Source organism: Trachurus japonicus, chromosome 19 (genome assembly GCF_045865225.1).
Source record: "Trachurus japonicus isolate A0001 chromosome 19, Traja_1.0".
NCBI lineage: Eukaryota > Metazoa > Chordata > Actinopteri > Carangiformes > Carangidae > Trachurus > Trachurus japonicus.
This window is the reverse complement of record NC_140925.1, coordinates 12,088,222-12,111,602: the sequence shown is the minus strand read 5'-3', so window position 1 is coordinate 12,111,602 and position 23,381 is coordinate 12,088,222. Positions and strand designations below refer to the sequence as shown.

At 39.6% G+C, this 23,381-nt stretch overlaps 3 protein-coding genes across 7 annotated transcripts in view; all 3 read left to right on the top strand.

Annotated features, from left to right (window-relative positions):
- arhgap27 (Rho GTPase activating protein 27) overlaps positions 1 to 11,375 on the top strand; it is a 34,001-nt gene extending 22,626 nt beyond the window's left edge. The window contains exons 5-18 of one of the 2 annotated variants that reach the window (XM_085761225.1): positions 182 to 262; positions 689 to 811; positions 1,934 to 2,020; positions 5,424 to 5,485; positions 5,594 to 5,681; positions 6,135 to 6,236; positions 6,865 to 6,963; positions 7,541 to 7,646; positions 7,835 to 7,969; positions 8,974 to 9,072; positions 9,163 to 9,240; positions 9,396 to 9,527; positions 9,627 to 9,732; positions 10,323 to 11,375. In XM_085761225.1, coding sequence (XP_085617351.1) covers positions 182 to 262; positions 689 to 811; positions 1,934 to 2,020; positions 5,424 to 5,485; positions 5,594 to 5,681; positions 6,135 to 6,236; positions 6,865 to 6,963; positions 7,541 to 7,646; positions 7,835 to 7,969; positions 8,974 to 9,072; positions 9,163 to 9,240; positions 9,396 to 9,527; positions 9,627 to 9,732; positions 10,323 to 10,500 — 1,476 coding nt within the window. In that variant the 3' untranslated portion in view covers positions 10,501 to 11,375. Of the gene's footprint in view, positions 1 to 181; positions 263 to 688; positions 812 to 1,933; positions 2,021 to 5,417; positions 5,486 to 5,593; positions 5,682 to 6,134; positions 6,237 to 6,864; positions 6,964 to 7,540; positions 7,647 to 7,834; positions 7,970 to 8,973; positions 9,073 to 9,162; positions 9,241 to 9,395; positions 9,528 to 9,626; positions 9,733 to 10,322 lie in introns of both variants that reach the window. The other variant, XM_085761224.1, reaches the window with a different exon arrangement.
- A 1,002-nt stretch (positions 11,376 to 12,377) lies between these two features.
- On the top strand, positions 12,378 to 18,633 carry vps25 (vacuolar protein sorting 25 homolog). Its single transcript, XM_085761614.1, has 6 exons — positions 12,378 to 12,507; positions 14,704 to 14,849; positions 15,633 to 15,686; positions 15,790 to 15,878; positions 17,760 to 17,835; positions 18,324 to 18,633. Exons 1-6 carry the CDS (start codon positions 12,461 to 12,463, stop codon positions 18,434 to 18,436), a joined length of 525 nt encoding a protein of 174 aa, XP_085617740.1. The 5' UTR covers positions 12,378 to 12,460; the 3' UTR covers positions 18,437 to 18,633.
- Positions 18,634 to 20,414: 1,781 nt separating this feature from the next.
- Positions 20,415 to 23,381, top strand: part of wnk4a (WNK lysine deficient protein kinase 4a) — a 51,616-nt gene continuing 48,649 nt past the window's right edge. The window contains exons 1-2 of one of the 4 annotated variants that reach the window (XM_085761420.1): positions 20,415 to 20,585; positions 20,790 to 21,578. In XM_085761420.1, coding sequence (XP_085617546.1) covers positions 20,826 to 21,578 — 753 coding nt within the window. In that variant the 5' untranslated portion in view covers positions 20,415 to 20,585; positions 20,790 to 20,825. Of the gene's footprint in view, positions 20,590 to 20,789; positions 21,579 to 23,381 lie in introns of all 4 variants that reach the window. The other 3 variants (XM_085761424.1, XM_085761421.1, XM_085761423.1) reach the window with 3 other exon arrangements.

The following is a 23,381-nucleotide window of genomic DNA, read 5'->3' as shown; positions in this document are numbered from 1 at the left end:
GTACAGCACGGTCAGACACCAAGCCGGACACTCTGGTACAGATAACCTTTATCTTTCATCATCTTTTATTATATGTATTGTGTTGTCTGTTTTTATATTGTGTGTCTTGTGTATGGACCTGAGTCTGTAATATAAAGTCTAAAATAACATGACTTTCATTTTAATTTAACCATTTTAACAGTGGATAAAGTCGGTGGACGATCGGGGGCAGACCTACTACTACCTGAGAGACGGCTCCAGGTCTCAGTGGAACCTGCCTGAGGTAAAGATCAAAACTACATCAGATGTTTATTATGATTATTTGGATTTTTGGGGGGATTTTATGTTTGTTTTCAGACATTTCGATTCAGATTGTGATTATTGATCACGGTCTTTCCTCAGCGTAAAATGAAAAGCTTCCTCTTTTTAGTCATGATATAAAATAGATGTCATATATAATACTGTATGTGTCATTCATGCAAGTAAATACGGTACACATTTATCACAGTTGTATGGAAATGTAACTCAGAAATATCAGTAGAAAGTTCACTACATCCCAAAATACATCAATAAAGGAGGGCACCTGAAGAAGTTTTAAAAATATTTGCTTCTGCACTGTGGTGATCAGGCAGTAGGAAAATAAGAAAATCAATAAAGTTTTCCATTGAAACTAAACTTCATTGTGTGTGTTTTTTTTTGTCCCCTCCAGGCCCCCGTAGGTCCTGGTCAGTCCAGGATGGAGAACGGTGTCGAGACGGACAGCGTGTCCGTCATTAAAAACTGGAGACACACCATGGGACCTGCTCAGCTCAGCTCAGCCCATGATGATGGGGTACAGACACACACACACACACACACACACACTGTCAGACCTGCATCTACACGTACACACAGCGTCACAAACCCACAAATCCAGGGTGTGTCGTCCGGCTCAGCCAGACACGAGTGTGGAGGGTGAGTCTCTGCTGAGCGGCGAACACTCCTTGGTTTTTTTTTTTTTTTTTAACCCTTATTTAACAAGGCAAATCACCTGCAGGGAGCGCGTATTTACAGCAACAGGGAGAAACAGGAAGGGCTACATTTTGTGCTCAAACACCTGAGGGAGGGGGAGGGGAGTGGAGTGGAGTCGAGGGGGTTTACTGGACACAAATAAGGGCTTGTATTCGCTCCGACTGAAGAAACTGAGCTCCAGCTGCCCCAAGGTTCAGGACGGTTTTTATTCCTCCTCCCAGATTTGAAAAAAAACAAGATCTGATCCTTTAATAACACCGATGGTTCGGCTCTTTTATCCCCATGTATAGTTAAATTATCTCGGCCAAGACGTGTGCAGACACATCAAAGTGTCGCCTATATGTTACTGTGAGGCTCCTAAACCGAGTTTTTCTCACCAGAGCCTGACGTGCGTGATATGAAAGTCTGGCTCAGTTTTTTTTGGGGGGGTGGTGGTTTGGTTTTGGTCTGGACAAGTTCCTCCTCACCAAACTGGGAAAAACCACGTTCCTTATGGATCTGGATCGGTGTGTTTATGTGGTCTAGTTAACAACAGTCACAGAAGTCCCTTTCATGGCTGTAGTCAGTTTATAGAATATAATATATATATTATATTTAGTGTTGTTATCATTACTACTACTACTACTATTTTGACTATTATCATTTTTATTTACTTTTATTTTATTTTATATATTATTTTTTAATTTTATTTCTCTACCTTGCACAAGGTATGTTAATATTATTTCTTTACTTTGTTTAAATTATTTGTTAGGTCAAGGTGAGGTCATTCTATATGCCTTTCGGGTTTCCGACCTCACCTGCACATTTTTCGTATCTTCCTCCCTATTAAGAGAGTTATGTAAATGTATTTGTTCTATTTCATATGTGCAAATAAATAAAGTCTAAAAAAAATAAATAAATAAATCCTAAAATCTCCTTTTCTTCTCCTCCTCCTCTTGTTCAGAGGTTCTTCCCGACCCACAGGAGGAACACGTCCGACTACAGCAGCGACAGCTCCAGCACAGGAAACTCTCCAGAGACGCAGCACAATGTGAGTGAAACTGTATTTCAGTCTTTTAGTCTGCTGCTCTAGATCAGTGGCTCTCAACCTTTTCAGGGCACTGGACCCCACCCCCACCCCCCCAAAAAAAAGTCAGAAATCAATTTGCCAGAAATAGAAGTAGCTTTTTTCATTGCATCATTGCATCATTGCATCGTTGCATATTTATTAATGGTTCTGAAGGCAAATATGCGATTTCAGTGCTGTGTTTTTCAGACATGTGTATAACAAACACTCTCGTGAAGGTAAATAACAAATTTCAACAAATGTAAGTTGAAAAGTTTATTTTTTAAAAGTTACTGTACACTTAAAGCAGAAGTAAGTGATATATTTGTGTTAATATAAGTCTTAAATAGTTATATCTTCCGACAGCAATCACTTAGAGTGTTTGGACTGAAACACGGGTCTGTCAGTCACTCTGCTCTGCTCTGAGTCGAGGAGAAAACATTTATCGTATCCTACAGTTTTTATCCAATGAGGAGAGAGAACGGCATGCAGGGCTGTGTGTGCAGCCAAGGAATGCCGTGAATGTGGCGACGTAGGGACGAGGACTGTTATGGTGCGTTCAAGGAAACTCGTATTTTTCCGACCGTGAAGTGGTACCAGTTCGATCTGGTACGAGTTCACCGGTTGGAAGTTACGAGTGGCCGTTATAGTGACTTTCACTGGTAAAACAGGTCGGAAAAACACGAGTGGGTTGCCTGAAACGCTACAAAGTCGTAAGTTGTGACTTGAAGCTGTAATTTACGATTTCAAAAGCCTGCCTGGAACGCAGCATTAGCCAAAACGACCGGACCACTTACTTCTGCTTTAACTTTGCGCGCTATTGAGTTTTTACACCATCTTCGAATCAAAACCATCAAAGTGTGGCTTCCTATTAAAATATGACCAATTTCCCATTAAAACATATGAGATTGGGAAAAATGCCAATTTACAGTTTTTCTTGATTGCTAAAACACTAAACCCTGTTGTCTGAACCAAATTCTCAGTTGCCTGAACCCACTGATTGAATCCGTCACTCTTTTGGCAAAACCATCAGCACTTTTCACCTGTTTAGACACATCTTACCAACACATTTTCATTGTGATGCACCTGTGTTGCATAATGCTGAGCACAGGTGGCAAAAGTCAAACACAAGTAAAGCACAAGTTTCACCGGTTGAACACAACAACTCAAAATTGATAACACTTATGTCCAATGATGTGAGGGCACATATACTGTAGCTAGTGCAGGATGAAGTCCTGTGGCCTGATCCAGTACAGAGAAATGATGCTGTGGCTGAGTTACAGTATGCACTTCTCATTTCTATATTTTTGTACTTTATTTTTTATGTAGGCCTACTGTATACAAGTTCTAAATGCACAAGATTTCTGTTTGTTTTTGTACTGTACAAGTGCTACGTGTAAATGCACAAGATTTCTGGTTTTTGTACTTCTTTTTTTTTTTTTACTATGTACAAGTGCTAAATGCACAGGTTTTTTGTTTTGCAAGAGGAGAAGATGAGACAACAGGGTGAAGGAAGAAAGGATGAGGGAGGGAGGGAGGGAGGGAGGGAGGGATGAACTGGGAAGAAAAAAGAAGAAGGAAGGAAAAGGGGATGAAATGGATGTAGGGCGGGAAGGAGGAGGGTGAAAGAAAGGGAAGGAGAGAAGTGTTACAGTGTAAATGCACAGGTTTTTGGTTTTGCAACATGCATTTAGCCTACAGTGAACGATAAACATTTATTTCTACAGCTTCATGTGCTGAGCATTGTGTTTTCTATTTTTCTAGGTAGTGTTTAGTGACTGCTCAGTAGTGTTTTTAATTTTGATTGACTCGGGGCACGATTTGACAACATAGTTCAGTTTTGGGCACAGATTGAACTGTTTTGAGGTGAAAGTTTGGTTTTGCAAGAAGAGTCTGAGGTTTTGTGAATGTAGCTTGAAAATTGGGGTTTGTGTTCACAGTTTAGAGAAAATGAGAGAAGCTTTCAAGAAATGTGTCTTAGCAATCGAGAAAAACTGTATTACAGTAAGATGATAAATGTCTGTAGAAGTCACTGTTTTAAGTACCCCTTGCAATAACACCAAGTACCACTAGGGGTCCGAGTACCTCTGGTTGAGAACCACTGCTCTAGATTAACCTGAAGCTGAAATAAAAAAGTAAACAAACAGTTATTTGGCCTTTTAACGGTCTTCTGTATCTCTCTCTCAAGGCTTTTGGGTTTAGAATCTGGAGAAACCCTTATTATCTGACCTCCAGGTGGCTGCGCTATAACGTGGGTTGTTAGTTTGAGTGTTCACCTGAGCTTGAGCCATAGATAGCAGCGTCTATCTATGATGGGGCAGAAGGTGTGAACCGATCACTTTGTCGTTTCCTGCAAACAACCCCCCCCTTCCCAACTCATCCTGTCTCTCTCTCATATAAAGATGTATATCCCCCCCCTCCTGCTGGGACAAGCAGATCATTGTGCTGTCATGAAATTCCCTCTGCGGGTTTTCCCAGACTTTGGTTAAAAGGATAGTTAAATTAAAAACAGGGAATTTTGCTCTAAAAATATACAGTAAGGTCGGAAAATGCAGCCGAGGCCTCAGATAAACAGAGGAAGGAGTTGTCGTTCTCTCTCTTTGTGTGTGTTTACCCTCGTGATTTACACAGGGATTGTGTTGGAGCGGGATCTTTTAAAGGCCAGTGTGAAGGGGAGGAGTGAAAACCTGTCAACACAAAAACGACACAAGGCCACATGACTTGACTTGGCTCTGTGAACCCTTTTATTCAATTCAATCTCCACAGCTTTAACAAAAGCCAAAACAGATAGATCAAAGTTAATTATGTGTTTTCGTACACACCCTGTATTTTTTAATATCGTCAACAAATCCAATGAACCGTTAACCAGTCGATCGGAGTCTGATTTTGTGTTTTATTTCCTCTCCGTGCTGTGGGGCTGAAACTATTTAAAAACACATCGGTGAGTCACAACAGTGTTGCAGTGGGTGACATGGTCCTTCCTTAGCATGAACACACACATACACATACACACACATAGTGGAGGTTATTTCAGCCACACTGAGTCGCACACACAACGTCCTGCTGATAAAAATACTCCCTATATCTACAGCTAAAAAAAAATCACGCTGCACCTTTTTTTTCTTTACTCCTGTTTGAGTGACGTTATAAAGACGGAGAACAACAACAAACCATGTTACTACAACTGTCCTTATTGATGTTATTTAGCACATAATCCAAAATATGCCTCTTTGGGAAAGTCCCCGCTGTGAGGAATTCATCATTGTTCACACTGTTTTGGAGAAGGTTTGCATGTATGCACGAGTTCATGGAGTCGTGTGTCATATAATTAGATTTGACGCACGTTAACAAAAAAGAATTGAAATTTTTTTTACACTTGCAGGTGCAGAATTTGGAGAAAGCCGGGATACTCAACAAAACGAAAGTGTCTGAGAACGGCAAGAAAGTCAGGTAAATCAAAACATCCCTCTGCTTTTTCTTTTTTTTTTTTTTTTTTCGTTGTTGAGTGTGGGTGTGTTTGGAGTCATGTGTCACATAATAATTATTCCCTCGTTTCAGGAAAAACTGGGCCCAGACGTGGACGGTTCTCCACGGAGGAGTGTTGACTTTCCACAAAGACCCAAAGTCTGCAGCCACAGGAGCCTCGGTAACGACGCACGCTCCTCTTCGTGAATAAAAGTGTTTAAATACGACACTGCGACGCCTGAACGCTGCTGCTCTCGCTGCATTCTGTACATTTCTGACAGGGTTGTTCTGACGCAGCGACGACTTAACACACAGAATTCATCACTGGCTTTTTTTTTTTTAAATCTTATCTTTCATCTTGATTTTCAACATGTCTGATGCTTTTTTTACTGTTTAGTACCATAATATCATGTGTTATAGCTAAAGGAGAATGGATGAAACATTAAACCGCAGAATAAGTGACAGCTCAGATGAACCCTCAGGTCATGAGGTGACAGGTTGCTTTTAACGCTGTTTCCTTCCTGGAATGCAGTGCTGTCAGTTTTTCTTGAACGCCACTATAAATATATACATATCTATATCTATATGTATATATAGATATATATATATATAAATTTTTTTTTACTCTGTGCAGAACAAGACCAATCAGATTGTACCCGAGGTGGCGGTGGACCTGCGAGGAGCGACGATCGGCTGGGCCTCGAAGGACAAATCCAGCAAAAAGAACGTTTTAGAGGTGTGTGTGTGTGTGTGTGCATTATGTAATATGAGCCTTTTTGTTTTTTATCTTGAGCAAATTACACAAATAACACTATTTTAAGCATTTAAGAACACACCTTTTACACCTTTACAGTGTTTTATTTGAAGAATTTAAGGTGTATTTGTTGTTTTAAGAACCAAAAGTGTAGTTTTCAGTCTCTAGTTAGTAGAAAGTTAGAAAGCTAATCCTGCAAGTTGTGATGGTGGGTCAGGTGGACGGGGTTTACAGCATGGCTGCAGGTGGTGACTGGTTTGCTGTGACAGAATTACAGAAAGTCCTGACATCTCATTTTAAGGCCCAGGCTGTGTGCATTTCTCTGTTGACCAGGCAAATTTGTCCTTTCACAGTGTGAATATTGAACCAAGAGCTGCTTTATAATCACACTACACATGGAAATCTCACTTTTTTTCTAACTATATGGGACCATTACAGATTATCTTACTATAATTTATGATCACATCCTCAACTCTAATGAAAAAATATGATATAGCAATGATAAGTCACCCATGAATGGCATCATGTGCTCATATTGAATCCCATCATTCAGTACGATATGATGTGCCATGAAGTTTCCTCTTTAACGTCTTAATTTTCTCTCCTTCAGTTAAAAGGCAAAAACGGCGTGGAGTTTCTAGTACAGTACGACACAGAAAGCATCATCCATGACTGGCACAAAGTTCTGGTCGACACCATACGACAACTGGTAAGACCTCCCATCAGCCAAGAGATTGACCATTTAAAAATTATATTATACATAAACAATTGCAAAAGAAAAACTCTCACTTCCTCTTTCACATAAATTAACATGAGGAATAATAACTGAGGGAAACAGCTTCTTAGCTCAGTATTTTCATTGGGCTGACGGTTTCCCCCTGCTGGTAGATGTAGTCTCATATTTTAGACAAAAGAGAGATAATATTCTTTTAAAGGAATTAGAATAGAGTTTGCCACTTTTCTCCAATACAACGTAAATAATTTACTAAACATAAGAATAAAACCGTGTAAAATCGCTGTGCTAAAATCTAAATATATTGTATTTTAGATGTCATAAATGATTGTACCATATTTATTTGCTTTGGAAATGTTCTATTTTGATATGAAAATTAAACTATTAAACTAAAATTAATGACAGACCAGACTGGTAAATGACAGAGATAATAATTAAATACTGTTCAGCTCACAGTTCCTGATAATTGATTGTGACGGTGTGTGTGTGTGTGTGTGTGTGTGTGTGTGTGTGTGTGTGTGTGTGTGTGTGTGTGTGTGTGTGTCTCGGTCAGGAGTACCAGGACCATCACTCAGAGGAGGAGGACGGGGATTTGTACGAGAAGATACATGAGCGAGACGACCGGGCTGGAGGAGGAGGAGGCACGGAGAAGAGAAAAAGTAAGTCCAACATCGTTACACTTCACTGTGAGAGAGAAAAACATCTCTGATTTAACTGTGGAGTGAATGATGTAATGGTTTTGACCTGGTTAGATTAGATACTGGTTCCCACTGGGAGCTGAACGGTTTAAAACCATTTTAAAAACCCAGTCTGACGATCTGACTCGTGCCGTGTCGTCTCTCTGCAGCCGTCAGGACGAACATCACTCCCACATCCAGCTCTGCAGGAGACGCAGACCAGAAGAGGGTTCGAACCAAGCTGATGAAGTTCCTCATGAAACGTCCGACGCTGCAGTCGGTCAAGGAGAAAGGCTACATCAGAGGTATTTATTATTATTTTAATAGAAACTAATAGAAATAGATACAAAGAGAAATGAACACAGGAGAGAGAGTTAATGATTCAGTTCAGATCTTATTCCCAATAGAAATAAATTCTTTTTCTCAGCTGTATATCATGCATTTCATATTTTCATACTGTTGATATTTAATTATTCCTTGGTGCACTTTATGTTTTGCTGTTATGGGAGACTGCTAAACGAAATTTCAATGTATATGTGCTTATGCAATGACACTAAACTAAACTTTTGACATTAAACCAGCACAGAAAAAAGTAAAATTGATATAATAAGACAATTTAGAATATTAACAGTGTCGATATTACACATAAAATTAAAAAAAGCTCCATGTGATGAATCAAAGAAGACAGACTATCAGAATCAGCCTTTATTGTCACAATACAGAAGTACAGAGAAATTACAGCAATCAACCCGTCCGACGTCCGTACATATACAGCTTACAATACATACAATATAAGACAGAATGATGATCCACAGAAAACTATGAAACGGTATTAATTTAACCAGTTCATTTTCTGTTTCTGTTCCCTCTTAATTTCTGCTTTTGTCTTTTATTACTCACGTAGTTACAGTACGTAAGAAATGCTGCAGCGGTTTTCCCACAGGAAAAAAGCCACTATTAAACTGAAAGCAGCTCACACACGCAATTTTTTTTTTTAATTGTGACATCCTGTACATTTGACTCATTGTGTCTGTTTTCACTTTCTAACATGTGACATATTTATTATATGTTTTATCATAAAAAATTGCTCTTATTGGTTGTGTTCAATCCTTACTTATACATTATACAGGTTTGTTTTACTAGTTCACCTCACTCTTTGTAAGAGAGAGCTACAGTCTCTTTTTATCACATTCATCTTATCTGAGGTATCAAAAGGATTTTTAATATTTTCAATGTGCACATCTTTGAACTGCTTACTACTAAACTAAAAACTAATAATGAGGATGATGTTGTTGATTGTTTCCCTCAGAGAACGTGTTTGGATGCCATCTGGCCTCGCTGTGTGCACAGGAGAAAACCACAGTCCCTAGTTTTGTGGAGAAATGTATCAGAGCTGTAGAAAAGAGAGGTAAAACACACAAACAAACAAAAAAAATCAGCTTGTGTATATCAAATAAATCATGTTGCAGTCATATAACCCGTGTGTGTGAACCTCCAGGTTTAGACATAGACGGACTCTACAGAGTGAGCGGGAACCTGGCGACCATTCAGAAACTACGCTTCAAAGCAGATCACGGTAAAAACTCCTTCACATGTGTCAAACTGCACAATTCTGTCAAATTCAGAAAGTAAGATGTTTGATTGAAGGAGTGAGTTCAGGATCTCAGTGTGGACAGCAGCGCCCCCTGCTGGTTTTTTTAAATGCTCTGTGCACCTGTTGTGTTAAAACAGAGGAGCTGGACCTGGAGGACGGACTGTGGGAAGACGTCCACGTCCTCACCGGAGCGCTGAAGCTGTTTTTCCGAGAGCTTGCCGAGCCTCTTTTCCCATACAGCCACTTTAATAGCTTCATCGCTGCCATCAGTAAGCACACGTTTATTTCACTGTCCAGCTGGATGGTTATGATGAAGATACATATTATTTATAACTCTTATTCTCCTGTTGTTGTTATTTTTTTTCTAGGAGCTCCTGATTATAACTCAAAACTGTGTCACATGTACGACCTAGTTCAATCACTTCCTGCTGCGAATCATGACACCATGGAACTTCTTTTTGGGCATTTACGCAGGTAAACTTCTTTCTTCGTCTTTGCACAACCAACTTTTTTCATTACACTACATTACCTCACCTGGTTGTATAAATAAAGATGAGTTTTTTCCTTTGCATAATTTATCCTTGTGTTACTCAGTTCATACAAGCTGTAGCTACATTTTACTTGTGCTCATGCCCACCCACACTGTGCACTATCTCTGATCAAACAACATGTACTGTATATATATAGTTTTTCCTCTGTTTAAATAATCTTTGTACGTAACAGCACATATTTTGATTTTTATATATATACTATATACTGTATATTTGTACACAGTGAAATCTTTATATTTTTATCCCTTACTTCTTTACTTGTCCTGTACTTCTATGCCACTGTTGCAAGTGAATTTCCCGCATGTGGGATCAATAAAAAGTCTTCTTACATCACTGTTTTTACAGCTGAGGCCTGTGTGATGAGTTACACAGCTTGAGAGCTTGTATCAGATGAGATTCTTTAAATTAATTTGATGAATTCATCATAAAAAAAGTCTTGCCGTAGCTTCTCAAAGCTCACAACAGCAGTTATGACGACTTCTCATGTTGTTATTATTTCATCTCCTCTGACAGGGTCATTCAGTTCGGGGAGGACAATCGCATGACCGTGCAGAACGTGGCGATCGTGTTCGGCCCGACGCTGCTGCGGCCGGAGATGGAGTCGGCCAACATCGCTATGCACATGGTGTTTCAGAACCAGATCGTGGAGTTCATCCTCAACGAATACGAGCGTATCTTCCACTCCAGCTAAAGCTGTCTGTCAGAAATGTGCTCGAGCTGTTCGATATCCTAGATTTACCTTTCTTTTTTTTGTTTTTTGTTTTGTTTTGCATGCACATAAACAGCTTGGGTGCAACAAAAACAACTCTTCTTGTAAAAATAAGTTCAAGGGCTTTTCACGTCTTCTTCGCTCTGAATATTTGAAGTTCAACCACTGGAGCCTTTTTCCAGAGGAATCTTCAAATAGTCTTTGCTGGGAATATTTTGAAGCATGGCGGCGCTAACAACTGTTTTTGTCCAGATTTTACTCCGTAGGAGGTTCACACTGTTAGGACTATCTTTGGCAGTATTGTAGGAGTGGAGGCTGAGCTGTACAGGTGTAGACAGGTGTGGTTCGGTTCCTGTCTCATTTCTTTGGCTGGAGGAAGGACTGTGTCGGTTTGATCTTGCTCCCTGAGACTCTAGCTGTCTTTATCTCACAAGTCACTTTCTGAAGTTTTTATTTTTGTTTCAGTTTGTCTAAATTACAGGTCAAATAGAACCCAAGTCAAACCTGGACGGATGCATTAATTCTACTTTTAAAAATGATCAACGATTGCTTCCATCTTTATTTTTTAGTAAGTTTAACGACTTTTAAATGTTACTTTGGATTTGAAGTTAAAGATATCACATATTGCAATAACTGAGGTTGTGTTCTAATATTACATTTTTTGTTTTTCAGTTTCATTTTTACCCAATTCTTTAATTGTAATATAGAAATGTATAAAAAAAAGAAATATTAATACCAATACCTTGCTGTGAAGTAGATGGTGACCCCAGAATACTTGTGCAACCTATAGGCTGTTTTTCACAGAATTGTAAAACACAAATTTTCATGCTGTACTTGAACAGAGTGTATAATAACAACATAGAGAATATAAATAAGAAATTCATCTTTTATGAGCGTGGGCAGTAAAGTCAGCCTGACCATGAAACAGAAAAATGGATATTAGAAGAGAGATTTATGTGCTGTAAATAGAAATAGATGGCATATTTATGCTAAAAAGCTGTTGACAATGCACAAGTTATTCAAGATTAAAATAACTTTGTAAAAAAAATAAAAGGTACTGCTGTGTGTTTATTCTTGCCAAAATGTGTTTGCAGATAAAGAAAGGAGATATTCAGTTTCACAATTAATGCTTGTTTCAGTGTTTTAGTGATTTTCAGTTCTGATTCAGCTGCGACAGGTACACAGACAGGTTTGCAAAGATTCACAGTGGTGGGAAGAGTATTTAAAAGCAGCAACTCCATGAAGTGGAAAATAAATAAATAAATCCTCAATTGGGGATAAAATTTACACAAAAGTTCATCATGAATGATCTCAGTAAAATGAACCAAAAACAGTTTGATAAAAAAAAGTAGTTGATGTATTTGATTATCTCTTAATAATAATTCAACTGCCTTTTACAAACAATTTAAAGCCAGAAACACAGTTTAGCCTCAGTTTGTGCAGAAATCTTTGAGTGGCATATTTTTTACTGTATTTGTCACTTTTTTGCATTCATTTTATTTTTACATGCATATTCAAGATTCAAGATACCTTTTGTTATCACTGTGCTGGTGGAACAAAACAATAAAATTTAGTCTGACTCTGGCAACAATCCATCCATGGCAGCATGTCTAAATAAGTAAGATTTATTTAGAATACCGTAGTCAAGATTAATAAATAAATAGTCCTTATCTTCATAAGATAAAACAACAACAACATATTGTTTTCATACATTTTTGAATTTTTTTATCTATGCATTTACATATATTAGCTACTCAATATTTAATTCTTTAATATATATATTTGTCCTATTTTTATATCGCATATCAGGTCAATACATGATGTTCTTCTAAGTCGTGTGTTGTTGAGTCTTGTTGGTGAATCGTTGTTTCCAGTCGGACCCATTTCAGAGGGTGGACGCGCTTCCGGAAACTGTCAGCTGTGAAGCACCGCATCAACTGCAATGAGTTTTGAGTGGCCCTGGCAGTACAACTTTCCTCCGTTTTTTACGTGAGTCAGTTTTATTTTCTTGTCCTGAAGCTTATTTATAAAAAGCATTGATTATCTTCCCTCATTCGCTGCCGTTGTCTGTGTTTTATTGAACCGGAGTGTGTTGATTTGTGTTAGCCTTGTTAGCTCAGTGGCTAAACCCAAACAGGCTAAGGAAGTGGATTCACGAACCAACTGTGTTTATAAAGTTCATAAAACAGCTTTGTTTTTATTTCTTTCAGCGACTTATTGAGGCTGGAAACATTTAGAAACACGTCCGGATATAAATACTCAATCATAGTTTGTGTAATATTCACAATTCAGTGTGAAGTTAGCTGCAGTCAGCTAACTAATTACATTATAAACGGTTATAAGAAACAAAACACAGATGTCAGTGAGTTATTAACCACAGTTAAAGCCAAGTCTGTGACGCATTCAGGTCTGTGACATGATGCAAAACTGCAGTCATATAGTGGCTCTGCTAATCTGCTAATGTTTTTCTTATTAAATCACGGCCACCTTAAAAAACACAACACACACACACAAAGGGAGGGAGGGAGGGAGTGGCCACGGGCTAAACTGACATGAATAAAAACAGAAAACACAGTTATTAACATTGACATTTGTATGAATAGAGTGTAAAACTCACTCCCCAAGACTGTACAGACCTCCACGCCTTCAAATCACCTCTAAAAATCCACCTTTTAAATGTGTAATTATTAAAAATGTCTAATGTCTGCTCTGCTATCAAGTTCTGTCTGTTTCATTTCATTCGATTTCTTCTTGATATTGTACATTGTTGTTTCTGTATTTCAATTGTGCTTATGTAAGTTGCTTTGAACACTTGTAAAAGCGTGTTATAAATAAAAATGTATTATGTTATTACTATAAAAAGACACTTAGGCAGTTTCTCACGCACGCCCACCTAATTCTGATAAATCAGCCTAAACCCTACAACTGTACCTTCATTATTGGTGCTGCTGAGACATGTTGATTCAACATTAGGAGTCAGAGGCTCTCTCTCTCTCACACACACACACTGCTGAAATTCCTGTAAAACCTCTTCAGCGTTGACATATCAAGCCAAAACAGGGTTAATAACAATACGTTAATCATCTCCTGATCCCTGATATCGAACATTAACTGTATGTTTTCTGCTGTTCACTGTGGTGGTGACCTTTTTAATTTTAATTTGCTAAGCCTTCTGAGAAGTGTTTTTTTCCCTCTCTCTCTGAGAAGAAGTATCTAGGCTCTTGTTGTAACGTCAGTGAAAAAAAAAATCCCTGATAATATGATAAGTGTGTTTTTTATCTCCTCTTCTCCTCAGACCAGGCTGATTATTTCATGTAAATGTCACGTAAAGCACGATTTCATCCCTGCTGTGCTGTCTGCTCAGTGACTTCTTGATAAATAAAGTGTGTCCAAGCAAATTTCAATCGGTAGAATTTCATGATTTATATTTAACATAGAAGAATAGATAATATTATTGAACGGCCCCATCACTAAACTTATGAAGCATGTCATAGGTAGGCTGCCCAATGTGGGAATAAAGGTTGAATTTGATTTATACAAACTGTCACAACATCACTATTTATTATCGTACTGATGGAAATTTGCTTGGATACACTTTATATACAGCGGGTAAAATATATATTTCTAACTGGGCTGTTGACATGAAATTTTCACCAGATATCAATAACAACCCAACTAATCCACACATACTGTACAAAGAAATCAAAGTTATGTGTAATAAAGTGAAATGACACAGGGAATAAGTATTGAACGCATTAAGAAAAGGAATAGAAAGACAAGAAAGAAAGTGATCCTGTCCCCTATCAGTGCTAATTAATATCAGCTGCTTTAGTCCTAATTGGTTCCTATAAAAAGGTTTCTCTTCACCAAGAAGCATCACATGAAGGCTCAAATCAAAGAGCTCTCTCAAGACCTTTGCAACCTTTATGTTGATAAAAAAAACACACACTGATGGCGTTACAGGTTACAGACGTGTTTCTAAACATTATGGCTTCATTATCCGAAAGTGAAAAGAACGTACCGGTAATTTCACACAGTAAACCGGCCTCGACCAGGTGCTGCTCGCAAAATCAGAGTCAAAGGAGTCTAAAAAATACTCCGAAGAATAATTATTAATATTAATTATTCTTATTGTTTTGTGTTTTTGGTGACTGTTGGTGATTTCCGTCGTCTCTTTGTTCACAGGCTACAGCCCAATGTTGACACGAGGCAGAAGCAGCTGGCGGCTTGGTGCTCCCTGGCGCTGTCGTACTGCCGCCATCACAAGCTCTACACCCTGGACGTGATGGAGGCGCAGGAAAGCCCCGTGTTCAACAACAAGAAGATAGAGCGTATCCTAAGATAATATATGGTTAATCACTGGTTTATTGGCTTCTGGGGATATAAAATTACACTTTACTTAGAGGATATTCCTTTCTTAATTTTGTGGAAGCTACATTGAAGCTGTCAGTTTATTAGGTACATACGGAGGCTCATGGGATTTCTTGGTTTCCCTCATCAAACTCATCAAATACAGAATCCAACAACTCCAAAACGCTCTGGTGGACAAGTTGTGACCTGCACATTCACCACGCTATGAGATAATAACAGAACGTTACCAGACAGAGTTGTTTTAGAGGTAAATGCAGAGACTGCTTGCTGAAAAACTGTTCCTGACAGGAACGCACATCAGTGGTTTTGCATGAATTTCCCTCTAAAACAACTCTGTCTGGTAACGTTGTGTTATTATCTCATAGCGTGGTGAATGTGCAGCTCACAAATTGTCCACCAGAGCGTTTTGGAGTTGTTGGATTGTGTATTTGATGAGTTTGATGAGAGAAACTAAGAAATCCCATTAGCCTCTGTAGTGTAGCTCTGAGCAGCTGGCGGCTCTGCTCCGCCATTCTAAAAACAGCTTGCACTGACAATTAAAGGTAACAAACCTACTGCTAAAACTATAGGGATTATGGCAATTGGCCAATTTGCCAAAATGTTGAACTATCCCTTTAAACTAAACTGAAATACAAAAAGCAAACTGAAAAACTAAATAAAAATGTTAAAAATATAATAACCTTGGTTGTGTCCGGCTGTACCTCATAAAGTGGTTCATCATCAGGCCTTAACTTGAATTTCAGGAAAACTGTCAATGGAAGCGATTCAAGTTGTGTTTGAGGAACTGAGGAAAAAAGGTAAATGTTGTTCTGTCTGGATGTTTGTGCTGCGTTGTTGAGAGTTTTATCTCCCATTAGTGTTATTAACCTTGTCGTGTCATTATTTTGTGTCTGACCTCAGGCAACCTGGAGTGGTTGGACAAAAACAAGTCCCGGTGTTTAGTCATGTGGAGACGGCCAGAGGAGTGGGGCAAGTTAATATACCAGTGGGTGAGTCATCAAAACCGAGAGACACTCTGTCCTGAGGCTGAAACTGATAAAAGGATGAACAGGAGGCAGAAAAAAATGTTCTTTAACACTTTCAATAAACAGCTAAAATTTGCTAGATCATTACTTATTCAGTATAACAATGTTATGAAAAACATCAAAGATATTTAGTCAGCGGAGAAACAAAGAGGTCGACACTTCACACAGGGTGAGTCTGCGTATTTCCGGGTAAACATGTTCAGGTGCCATGGTTACCTGTGTTTCATAAAGGATGGTTAGAAAAGGAGAGTTATTATGAGGCCTGTGTTGAATTAATTAACTAAAACTAAAAGCAAGGTCAGTCTGATTCACACAGACAGCTCGAAGGCAACGTGAACAGGTCGACTCAAGTTTACATCACAAAACTAGAACTAGCAAATTAAGAAAAACAGACATTCATATTAAACAGAGATATATGACAACAAAAAGTAAAAAATCACTGCAATTTACTGTATTTATATCCAATCAGAAAGTCAAACTGAGATCAAATCTGATTTATAAACAATAAAAAATCACAAAAAGGAAAGAAAACTCAAATTTACATCGACATTCATGTGTGGTTTATATAAACAGCCATCGTACTGTTTATTTAAATGCATTGATTGAAGATACATGACCAGTAAAGACAGTTAAGATGACGACATTAATGCTCAACCGCAGATCAGAGCTATAAATAATAAACAGAGCCGGAGAAGTTTTATGAATTAGTCGTAGGTCAGCAGTGACGCACAGATGAACTTCATGTCTGTAGATGTTAAAGATTCAACTATTAAATAACTTTATGTCCAGTAGGACAAAAGCAGTTGTGTTGTTGTACTCTACATGTCCCGCTGTGCTTTTTAATGTTTGATGACCTCGTGCTGAGAGACTACACATGGTAACATTTGTTTATTTGTATTTCTGTCAACAAATTCCCTTTTACTGGGTGAAAAGCTCTTTAAAAAAACACCGACCTGCTGCTGTGAACACTCAGATTTGGTTTGGTTCCTTTATTAAAACCATGAAATGATAAATATACACGACATAGTGACAAAAAGATAGAGATATTGGACTTGGATGGAAATTCAGAACGCACTTTATAACTATACTACTATACTATAACCTACTTTGGTGATATTGTTAATATCAGTGTGTGTTTGTTTATTTATTGGTTTATTTGACAGGTACAATGCAACACTAATCAACAGTAAAAGTGAAACTGTAAGTGAGCCAGAGTTAGCTAATAAATAATGCATAAAAGTACAACTTGCATATGAATTTACCTAATAAAAGCTCATAATAACAAATAAAACACAGCAGCAATGGCTAAAATGTATTGAAAAATTGCACCTAATGGCGTAATGACGACACAGCTGCACTGAAAGCACTTTTTTACATTTTCAATCAATTTCACCCGGCGAATGTAGTCGAATATCCACAACTTTATTGTGAGTAGTGTATAAATGTAAAGGTAAAACATAAATAAATAACAGAAAGGCTGATGTGAAGTGATTCACCATGAGCCGACCCAGCATCCTTCCTGTCTCATGGTGAAGACTTTAAGTTTGTCAAAACCTTATTAAACTCTCTATTTATATTCGTGTGCTCCAGATCCCGGCCCTCCTCTGTGAGGAAAATAACTCAGAGCACCTTTTCTTTTTTTTTTCTTTACATAACACCTTTTTTTTTTAATTAATTAGAAAATGAAGTCATCTAAATAGAGCACATGTTTTGTGTTTGATAAAGACTGTGGCAGGAAAACACTTAACATCTATTGTCATTTAATTAAGTCTGATGTTGTTAGTTATTTTTTCAGTGTGTGACCATTATTCTTTTTTTTCCTTCTTTTTTTAATATATATTTTAGGTTTCCAAAAACGGGATGGTCAACTCTGTGTTTACACTTTACGAGTTGTCCAACGGTGACGACACAGAAGGAGAAGGTACGCCACTGTTATGTTTTGTTTTTTTCCCCCCAGGCTGATTGATTTTGTGTTTATTGATAAATAAATGTCAAGTCTAGACCAGAATCAGAGATTTCTATTAAATCATTTGTGTAGTTTATGATGTATTATTTTTTTTACAGTGGCAAAATGTAACTGTGGGTATTTCCAGGTTGTGCTACTTCTACATTTACCCTACAATGTTTATTTGACTTCCCAGCACCTGTAAATCTAATTAATACAAATAGCACAAGTTTTAGTTAATGCACATCCAAATAATTAAACTAACTGGTATGAGTATAAAATGTGATATCCTATAATAAAAGAAGTCTAAAAGAGCTGTTTTTACCTAATGAATACTTTTACCTTTTGATATTTTATGTGCTTTTTACCCAGTAATATTTATTTCTAAAAGATTGCATGTATTGGTTGTCTCGTGTCATAATCAATCAGTAATCAGTCACTTATGTTATTGTGTGTTTTCCCAGAATTCCACGGTCTGGAGGACTGGATGCTGCTCCGCTCGCTGCAGGCGTTACAGACAGACGGCAAAGCAGAGATCATCACCATGGACGACGGGAAGGGCGTCAAGTTCTTCTGAACACACACACACACACACACAAACATACATATATATACACTGCTGGAAACACACACCCTCAGTCTGGGAGCCCTCATACTGTACTTTACAGGCAAAAAGTTCAGATTTAGCCAATCACGGCTAACTCAAGGTGCACACACCAGAGGATGCTGGTCCAAGTGAAAATGTTGTTGCCTTTTTTTTGGTTCACCCACTTTCATTCAACGCCTTTTTTTCTTATTGGATCAGAACCGATATCATTCATTATATGTGTGTGTGTTTTTTCTGGGGGGTGGTTCAACATTTAAACATGCAATGAGTTTATCAGGGGACTAAACACGATCATATCTGAATACTTAAAGGGAACGTCTCTTCCCACCAGCTGTATATCTTTATCTTTACTTTATTTTTTTGTCCTTTATTGTAAATAAAACTAGTTTTATGCCAATTTTTTCCCCCTGTTATAACAAATTTACACGGTGTAACTTAGCGCTGGACCTGGACCTGGACCTGCGCTCCTCTGTCTGCTCCAAAGAAAATCCCACAATGCAACACCAGAGGGACTCTTTCTTTCTTTCCTTTTTTTTTAGTGTTTTTTATTTAGAGAATAATAAATGCTTCCAGAAGAGGAAGAGACCGAAAGACGACCACCAATCCTGGCTCGGCTTAGCTCAGCTCAGTTGAGTGTAATATAATAATAATAATAATAATAATAATAGTGGACTTCATGTACAGATAAATGTCATCCTGTTATTGTGCAGTAGCTACTGTGACACTCCTTCTCTCTCTCTGTCGATATTCAGTTTCTTTTTTCATATCCTCTAGGAAAATAAATTAGAAATTTGCTACACGTCTCGTCTCTCTAGTGTTAAAAACTATGAATGAAATGGTGACGTGCTGCTGCTGTGCTGATCCACTCCACACTCATGGACGCTGCTCCACTTTCTGCTCAGGAGGTTGACTCTCATCTTTGTGCTGCTGCTGTTTCTGTTGTGTCCCAGCGCCGTGGGGATGATACAGCTCCAGGGAATCTTGTGTGTGTGTGTGTGAGTGCTGATAACACCCAGTGTGCGCTCTTGCGGGACAGGTGTGGCCCTGCGTGGCCTTGGCCGATAGAGGTGTCCTGTTTCAGCAGCTCCACCTCCCTCCCCCCTCTCGTTGCATGGCTCCCTCTGCAGGTCAGACCCGTCCCTGCCCCCCCACCCCTCCTCCTCCTCTCCTCCTCTCCTCCCCCCTCACAGTGAGCCTATCTCTCCCATTCAGACTAATCAAACACCGGCAGGTTGACACAGATTGACTCGTCGCGTGTTTGTATTTTAATTCACAGAATTTTTTTTTTTTGAAGAGTTGGCGTCTCGAGCGGCGAGGAGCCAATCAGAGGAGGAGATGAGATGAGGCGCACTGTCCTCCTCGTTTTTACGCACAGGATGTGAAGTGAGCAGCAGATGGACTCAGTTACTCATTCTGCTAATCAATACAAGGAAATTCTTTTTAAAAAACAGAGAGAAAATATTGATCGACTCTGAAACTCTTCCGTTCTTATCTTTTTTTTCTTTTAAAATATTTATTTCCAACATGTAAAACAAACTGAGGCACAATTCCTGTTCGTTGTTTCATATGTAAATAACCTAAAGAAGTGTGAAGAGCAAAATCTGGAAACAAAAACACGAAAGCATAATCATACAATCATAAGAAAAGGAGTTAGAAGAGAAGAAGCTTAATGAATCCCTCCCCTCTCTCTCCATGTGTACCACTCAAACATATTTAGATTTGTAGACGAGCTTTATCTTTCTAAACCGAATATTCATAATAAATAAGGCATGTCATCTTCATACAGAGCGTTAGTTAGTTTGCAAACAGTCCTCCAGTGGGACGGTAGTAATTACTCCCCGCGCTCCGTCCTGGTGGCGCGTCACGGCTCGCGGCTCGGCGCGGCGCGGCGCAGGGGGGCGGAGTCGGGAGCGCGCACCGGGAGCGCACGCGGGACGGACGCGCAGCCCTCCGGAGCTTTTGTTGATATAGGCAGCTCCGTCCTTCCAACTGGAGGTTATGGCTGAGGACTTTGCGAGGAGCGGAGGAGAAGAAGAAGGAGACGAGAACAGCGGGGATTAATCGATAGGAACGATGCGTTAAAAGTGCGTTTATGTGCGGTCATTTTTCTACACGATGAGTGAGTATGTTCTTGTTTCTGCTTTGTTTTCTTTTACTTTAGTTTTTTGTGTTTTTTAAGTTTAACTGTTGCTCCAGATAAGAGACTTTTATAGTTGAATATTGTCTCTGTTAGTCTTAGAGCTGCAGTGCCGTTTAGTTTTAAAGACACTGACCTCATGGAAATAATGTAACGGTGACCTGATGCCCTTTTCCACATTCATAGGCTCTGAATCAAGACGGACTTGAACCTGCTCGAACAATGTCACACGCACAGGTTGAGATCCCAGGACGCGCCGGTTTCCCAGGCCTCTCCTCCTCCTCCTCCGTGGACATGACGGACGACTGTCTGTCCCGGGTGCCATCCGTGCTGAGGACGCACGGTTTGGGCGCGCGGAGGAACTCCTACGGGCTGCAGAAGATCAGCATGGACATCGACTCTCCTCTGTACAGCGGCGCCCTCTCCAAAGCGCTGTCCTGGTCCGCGGAGAACATCATGACGGTGCCGGAGTCCAGGGCGGAGGAGGACGAGAAAACGGACGCCGAGACGCCGCCGTCTCCGGTGTCCAGCCCGGCGACCAGCAGCAGCACGCCGCCGTGCAGCCGCGGGGAGGAAGAGGAGGAGGAGGAGGAGGAGGAGGAAGAGGAAGAGGAGGACACTTCAGGTGGCACTAGTGCTTCTACCAGCTGGGATCCGGTGCCGAGGACTCAGGACGCCGCCAGCTCGGACTCTGAGAATGAACTCCAACACAAAAGACAGCTCCAAGAACAGAAACACATACAGATACATAAGCAACACAACAACAACAATAAGATCTTGTCCCGCATCACGTTTGACGCGCAGTGGGAGCAGGAGCAGGAGGAGAAGGAGGACGTGGAGACCAAAGCGGTGGCGACCTCACCCGATGGAAGATATCTGAAGTTCAACATCGAGATCGGGAGGGGGTCGTTCAAGACGGTTTATAAAGGCCTGGACACGGAGACCACGGTGGAGGTGGCGTGGTGCGAGCTGCAGGTGAGGATGAGCATCATGAGCTGCTGCTGTGTTGTGTTCACATCTCACATCTCACTCCAAAAGTCTGAAAAACTGAACTTAAAACATGTTCCTCTCTCTTTAACTTCAACTTTATTTCATTATGTCATCATGTTTTGCAGTAGACAAGAAGAGATGACATAAAAATGACACAACAACACACACATACTCAGGTGTATATAGATTAAAACTTGAAATCCCTTCCCCACTGCAAAGAAATAGATACATATTAATAATAGTTGGTGGTGCTACACAGAACAGTACAGGTTTTTGACATGTGACAAACACAGATAATGGCTCTTTTAGACATTAAATCAAGAAAAGGTTGCCAGAATTCAAAAAAAGATTTCCTCTTTAGCAGCAGACAAACTGTAATGTTCCTGGTTTTGTGTATTGTAGCCTAAGTGTGGTGCCAGCTGCAGGTGAGGATGAGCTGCTGTTGTTGTGTTCACATCTCACTCCAAAAGTCTGAAAAACTGAATTTAAAACACAATTCCCACATGTTCCTCTCTCTTTTTCAACTTTGTTTCATTTTATTATTGCAGTAGACAAGAAAAGATGACGTAAAAATTACACATACAATTGCACATCAGCCATGTACAACCACAACACATGCTCAGGTGTATATAGGTTGAAATCCCTTCCCTACTGTGACAAATATAGATAATGGCACAAAATCAACTTTTAGACTTAAGGTTGCCAGATTTTTTAAAAGATTTCCTCTTTAGCAGCAGACAAACTGTAATGCATGACATTTCTCCAAGTGTATAATACATGTATAGGCTTCAGGGTACGATGTTGGTGGGGGGGAACCATGCAGCTAATCTACTGCATATTATTATTCCTTGTTGACCTTGAGTCAGTCCGTGTCAGGCTGTAACCCAGGTCATCCTGTCAGCAGTCAGCTCCAACAACTGAACCACTCGGCCCGTCGTGATCCCCTCTAATCTCTGTTTTCATTATCAACCGGTGACACCAAGGCTATAGCTCATTCTCCCTCTCTCTCTCTCTCTCTCTCTCTCTGTGTGTCTCTGAGTTGTCTCACGTGAACAAGAACCAAAGACAGGGGGCACAGCTGCCATGATCCACCGTGCACCAGTGTCTGTGTTGTGCTCTCAAATGTTTCCATCCTGCAGCAGCAGCAGCAGTAGACTATATCCTCCTCCGGGCCGGGCCTGGCCTTGCACGGCTCATGTAACATGTAAACATCAGAGTTGGACTATTGTTTTATCTGCTGATGTGAAACTGTAGAGGTGTCAGTCACTGCAGTTTTTTTTTTTGTTTGTTAATGTCACAATGTTTGGCATGTAGACAGCAGGCAGCCTGGGCAGCAGCTGCCACCTCCACCTCCTTTTGCAGACATGGTTTGATAGCACAGCGGGGGATTTAAAGATTTAAGATTTAACTCCACCGTTAATTTTGCAAGTTGTGTGTGTGAGTGAGTGACGTGCATCGGTGTCAGTATCCGGCTGCAACTCTTCTTTAAAACCTCAAATTGAGTCGCTATAGCTTCATCATTTGGATCTTAAAAGATGATGGAAGTTGTTTTAAGGATGAAAACACCGTTGTATTGAATCGAATTGAATTGAATACAACTTTATTGATAGCAATTCAGTTTTGCAGCTACCACTATTCATTCGTTCACACATTCATTAGTTAGTCTTAGGAGTTTTTCCTCAGTCGATGTGAGGGTTTAAGGCAGAGGATGTTGTTATGATGCTGTGTAACGCCCTTTGAGACAAACTGTTTGTAAAAATGGGCTATAGAAATAAAATTGCCTTGCCT

Coding starts and splice junctions, on each gene's coding strand:
- vps25 (XM_085761614.1), top strand. CDS start 12,461: ATGAGTTTTGAGTGGCCCTGGCAGTACAACTTTCCTCCGTTTTTTAC. Junction 14,850..15,632: donor CAACAACAAGAAGATAGAGC/GTATCCTAAGAT, acceptor CTTGAATTTCAG/GAAAACTGTCAATGGAAGCG. Junction 15,879..17,759: donor GCAAGTTAATATACCAGTGG/GTGAGTCATCAA, acceptor TATATATTTTAG/GTTTCCAAAAACGGGATGGT.